The sequence below is a fragment of the Octopus bimaculoides genome, chromosome 2 (assembly GCF_001194135.2).
Source record: "Octopus bimaculoides isolate UCB-OBI-ISO-001 chromosome 2, ASM119413v2, whole genome shotgun sequence".
In the NCBI taxonomy this organism is placed as follows: Eukaryota; Metazoa; Mollusca; class Cephalopoda; order Octopoda; family Octopodidae; genus Octopus; species Octopus bimaculoides.
The window spans coordinates 63,951,703-63,957,688 of record NC_068982.1 but is presented as its reverse complement, the minus strand read 5'-3'; the positions used below and the strand labels follow the sequence as shown (position 1 = coordinate 63,957,688).

Genomic DNA, 5,986 nt, shown 5'->3' with positions numbered 1-5,986 from the left:
TTCCAGATGTTTTTTTTCAGTTTGGGTAGTATTGAACCCAAGTTGCAACTAGTTACTTTTGAAGTCTTCTTTGAACAGTCAGATGTCAGTCTACCTGGAAAGAAACATGCAGTTATTAATAATAAGAGTTGAAATTAATATATGCAAGATTTCATAGCTCTAGTATCACTCCATAGCCAGCCTATGAACTTTTCAGCGAATCCTCATAGGAATGTAGAGTTGTCATTCTTCAGGTGCCAGTTCTCCACAGAGGATATAGTTTAAAATGCCATGCCAAAATACTTCAAGAGGTATTTTTGATGAACAGTTTATGAATGTGCTTAAAATATTCATACATACAGTATCAGGTTTAAAGCACAAATAATGAATCAAGAGACATTCATTAAATATATATTTTTATGAATATTGCTTATATCCCATTATTTTCTATGATGACAACTCACCTAGCACTTTATTCTGTAGACATAACACTAAAGAACTGTCATCATAAAGTGTATCTAGCACAGGACAGTTTTGCACTTATTTTCTGTGTTTAAATTCCATCATTTGACAAATGTTCCAGCTCTGATTATATTACAATACTGTTTATTTTCTAGGACATTGTGTACCCGAGACTGCCTTGCCTTATGTGTTCTTCTATTTTAAAGATGGTAAGGAGTAAATGAAAGAAATTTTGCTGCTCTTTTTAACTGGTTACTTGACTGTATAGAGACCCACCCTCTTTGATAAACCAGTGCATTCTCAGTATGGCCTTTCCCTAGTTGGAGGTATGAAATAATCTCTCACTCTTGCAAACTTATCTACCAACCATTTTGTCTCTCTTCTCTCACCTTCTTGTACCAATTTATCCCAAGCACACAAACTACAACACACACACAAACATAATAGACTCTACCCACAAGCAAATAAAACAGGGTGCACTTACATGCACATAAGTTAGTTAAATAGTAAAGTATACAAAAAGAAACTGAATACCTGAAGTTTAAAAATGAATATCTCTTTATTTATTTACATATAGTTGTAAGTAAAAAGCATGGAAGGAGGGGGGTGAAGCAAGAATGCAAAACAAAGTTGGCCTCTTGAAGCAGACACTTACCTCCGACCTGACTATTAGATACACAGCCAGCAGTGAATTATTGTGCTAATGATCTTAGGAGCTAAATGACAAATGCTTAAAAGTATTACACATTTTTAAATAGTTGTGTCACATCATGTCTGCTCTTTCTTTCTCTTTCTATATACACTGATACACATACACACATATATATATGCAGATGCACATATATGTTCAGCTAATGAACAGCACCACTGGTCAGTTAGAGAATGGCAACGTTTTACTGGGGGAATGCTATATGATATACATCTCGGTAGTGATTAACAAAATGCACTTCCAGACCCTCAGTGATAAATGCTGGCAGATCTGAATAATCCTTTCTGTTTTCGGCAGGTAACACCAGGCAGTCAACTCCAACCCGCTTGGCCTATAACAGAAATAATAATTAGATTTTATAAAAAAGTTTTATAATTTTCTTAAAAAAAATGCTTATGGATTAATTATGATAACATATATAATGCAGGGAAAAAAATCCTTATGGTGTGTGAACTTCAGTAACAGAAATATATTTCCTAAAATGAGGGTTCTTTTAAAACACATCTAAAGAAGCATGTTTATGAGTTAACAATGTTTAAGAATAATACAGACTTTAAACAAAATATACACGCAAATATATTTCAAACACACACACACATACTGTGTGTATATGCATATGCATGTTTGTGTGTATGTATGTATTTTTATATCTTTATTTATATATGTTTCAATGCAGTTGCATTTTTCAAAGGTCACCTTTTAAAAATATGCAATATCATTGCAACATTAGTACATTGGTTAGACAGTCATATACCTAAACTATATATATTCATTTGTTTGTTCATTTGGCTCGCATGCATTTAAAGACACTCAAAGAGAGAGGCTTGGAGATGCCACTATGAAAGGTTGCTAAATGAAGAGAATGACTGGGAGAAAGAGAGTCTGCGAAATGTCGACTCAACAGAGGGACCAGCTACTCAAATTGACAGTACCTTGGTAGATAAAACAACTAAGGATATGAAGACAGGGAAAGCTCCTGGCCCATCAGGAATCACTGCTGAGATGCTTAAAATATCTGTCGGTGTAGGCTATAGTCTAGTCACCTGTATAGTCAACCAGGTGATACAAGAAGGAGTCATACCCAATGACTGGTGTAGCAGCACCATAATCAACTGCTACAAAGGTAAAGGTGATGCATTAGATAGGAATAATTATAGAGGTATCACATTGTTGGATCAGGTAATGAAAGTCATGGAGAGGGTCATAGCCCAACTAATCAGGAGAGATGCAGTTTGGGTTTGTGCCAGGAAGAAGCATCACTGATGCTATATTTCTGGTAAGGCAGCTGCAGGAAAAATTCCTAACCAAAGATAAACGTCTGTACTTAGCCTTCATTGACATGGAGAAAGCCTTTGACAAGGTTGCCTGATCTCTTATCTGGTGGTCAATACGGAAACTAGGGATAGATGAGTGGTTGGTGAGAACTGTTCAAGTGATGTAGAGGGATGCTACTGATAAAATGAGGGTTGGCAATGAATGAAGAATTCCAGGTAGAAGTGGGTGTTCATCAAGGATCAGTCCTCAGCCCTCTCTTATTCATCATAGTCTTCCAGGCAATAACAGAGGAGTTCAAGACAGGCTGTCCCTGGGAGCTCCTCTATGCTGATGACTTTGCTCTAATAGCTGAGTCACTACCAGAACTAGGGAAGAAGTTTCAGGTGTGGAAGCAAGGTTTAGAATCAAAGAGCCTTAGAGTCAATCTAGCAAAAACCAAAGTCTTAGTAAGTATGAAGGCAGACAAATCAAAAACCCCTTCAGATAAGTGGCCCTGCTCAATCTGTAGACAAGGTGTAGGTAGAAACTCCATAAGATGTACCTGGTGTAAGTTATAGATACATAAGAGGTGCAGCAATATCAAATGAAGGTTAAACTGGGAAGATAGTTTTTGTGTGTGGCAGATACACAGGGGCAATAAACACTGAAGATGTACAGAAAACAGATTGCATCACATGCCAAGGGAAAAAAACTAGAAGTTGATAGCTTCTGTTATCTAGGTGACCAAGTCAGTAGTGGGGGAGAATGCTCTGAGAGTGTAGCTGCTAGAATAAGAATGGCCTGGGCAAAGTTCAAGGAACTCCTACCTCTGCTGGTAACAAAGGGCGTCTTGCTCAGAGTGAAAGGTAGACTGTATGATGCATGTGTGCAAACAGCTATGCTACACAGCAGTGAAACATGGGCTGCGACTGCTGAGGATATGTGTAGGCTTGTAAGAAATGAAGCTAGTATGCTCCACTGGATGTGTAATGTCAGTGTGCATATATGACAGTATAAGTGCTCTGAGAGAAAAGTTGGACATACAAAGCATCAGATGTGGTGTGCACATAGTCATGGCTGTCAGACAGTTTCTGAGACCACATTACCCCTAACATCTGGCCACATTACAACTCCCTTGATTATTATGTGTGGTGTGCAGTTGAGCGAGAGACCAACAAAACTCCTTGTAACACCAAAGATGAATTGAAGGCAAGGATTATGGCAGCATTCACCAGCTTAAACAAGGAGACCATTCAGAAGAGTTACAGGAGATTCCAAAGTCATCTGGAGGCCGTGGTTGAAGCCAATGGCAATTTTAATGATTAAATTAACACTTTAATATTTCAAGATATTTTAATGTAATTTTGATAAATATATCTGTTAAAATGAGATGTCAGTGTTATTTCCTTTTCTGCGTAATTTATACAATGGTTTATCCACCACACGCTGTATATATTATATATGTATGTATGTGTGTACACACATACACACATGCACAAGGGCATGTATGCATGTTTGTGTATCTGTGTGTTTGTTAACATTTGTACTTCTTCAAAAATTGTGAGCTACAAGCAATGATGATGTTAATTCTCCTGCCAACAAATTGTCTGCTGGATGTACCTTAAAGATGTGCAAAACAAGACATCCTTTACTTAAACAACATTTAAGGTTTTGTGATAGGAAGCGACCCTGACTATAAAAATACAAGGATGCCTCAATAATACATTTGTCTACAAGGTGCTAGCACATAAAAAAAAAAAAAATGGACAGGCAAAACAAACAAATGAATATACATATGTTGATATATAAAACTAAGACTTACTGCTATAGTTTTCTCTTTGATTCCCCCTACAGGTAAAACATTGCCCATCAGAGATATTTCACCAGTCATGGCAATATTTTGACGTATAGGACGGTTGAGGGCAAGTGATATCAAGGCAGTTACAATGGTACATCCTGCACTTGGTCCATCTTTGGGCGTGGCTCCCTGATAAAGACAAAGAAAACTAAATTTAAACAAAGAAGTTAAAAACAATCATAATTGTTATAATCAACTATCAACTGCAAATTTTATAAATCTCTGAGATTTAAAGGCCAAGTCAATACAAATGAGATTTGAATGAAGAAATTCTATAGCTTTTACTTTCAATTTATGGAAGAAAAGGTTGTTAATTTCATGCAAGAGAGAAAGAACATGATGTTAATGATTATAGGCAAACTATAATTATTTATATAGAAGTAAAATGATCATTGGGATAAATAGTGGACTATCAGTTCAAAGTCATAGCAGGTATTTCATTAAGAATTTGTTCAAGTAACTAATTCTATATTGTGATCATCAATAAATTGAAACAGGATGGTTTTTTTTCTGGCCCTTGCCAATTGTGATAAAACTGTTTTAATAAGGGAAAGATTTACTTTTCATCTCCTTCACATTACAAGCCATAGCTAAATACCAACCCTTAAAACTGTCTCAGACAAATTTAATTATTTGTCCACCTAGGAAAGTTAAATTTCATAGGTGCAGGCATGACTGTCTGGTTAAAATACTCACTTTATGACCATACGGTTTCAGGCTCTACTGTGGCCATAAGCTAACCAATGTCTCGTGAACGAATGTAGTAGATGGAAACTGCATGAAAGCCCATCATATATTTTTAGGTGCAGGCATGGCTGTGTGGTAAGAAGCTTGCTTCTCAACCAAATCTTTCTGAGTTTGGTCTCACTGCATGGTACCTTGGGCAAGTACCTTCAACTATAGCCTTGGGCCACCCAAAGCCTTGTGAGTAGATCTGGTAAACAGAAACTGATATATATATATATGAGGTCTGATCAATAAATATCTGGACTGGCGCCATAAAAACAAAATTACAATGTATACTAACTTGGCATTTAATCTCCTTCAATGTAGTCCCTTTTGGAAGCTACACAACCCAGCACTGTTTCCATTGATGGAAGCATTAATAGAACTCGTTTTTTGGGATAACCAGCAGCTGCCTCATTGCATTCATCCACTTTGATTTCCTTGACGCCCTGAAATCTTCTTCCTTTCAAGCAGGATTTGATTTTTGGAAAGAGGAAAAAGCTGCAAGGGGTGAGATCGAAGGAATACAGTGGCTGTTGGACCTGGGGAATGCTGTGCCTAACCAAAAACATGGTCAATGCGACAATTACATGCTGCATACATTCCTTCCAAGCACTGCTATAAACAGAAGTGAGCTAGAATGTTAAAACTCAGTGCACATGCACAGCAGAGATCAAGGTCAATCTGTGCCCAGCGGCTTCACTCTGTGTGCTTTAGCTTCATTACTATGGCAACAATCCGGATACTTATTGATCAGACCATGTATGAATGTAACTATGCACGTGTGCCTTTGTGGCCCCTATCACTGCTTGGCAACTGGTGTTGGAGTGTTTATGTCCCTGAAACTTAGCGGTTTGGCAAAAGATACCAATAGAATAAGTACTAAGCTTAAAAAAACGAAGTCCTGAGGTTGATTTGTTTGACTAAAACTCTCTAAGGTGGTGCTCCAGCATGGCTGAAATCCAAAGACTGAAACAAGTAAATGAATAAAATGAATA

The 5,986-nt window shown here is 37.2% G+C and overlaps 1 protein-coding gene across 1 annotated transcript in view; it reads right to left on the bottom strand.

The window, feature by feature from the left end:
• Nucleotides 1-981: 981 nt before the first annotated feature.
• LOC106872622 (lon protease homolog, mitochondrial) overlaps nt 982-5,986 on the bottom strand; it is a 62,488-nt gene continuing 57,483 nt past the window's right edge. The window contains exons 21-22 of the mRNA XM_052977511.1: nt 4,227-4,391; nt 982-1,481 (exon numbers count right to left, since the gene is read on the bottom strand). Of these exons, the coding sequence (XP_052833471.1) occupies nt 1,335-1,481; nt 4,227-4,391 (312 nt within the window). The 3' untranslated portion in view covers nt 982-1,334. The remainder of the gene's footprint in view (nt 1,482-4,226; nt 4,392-5,986) is intronic.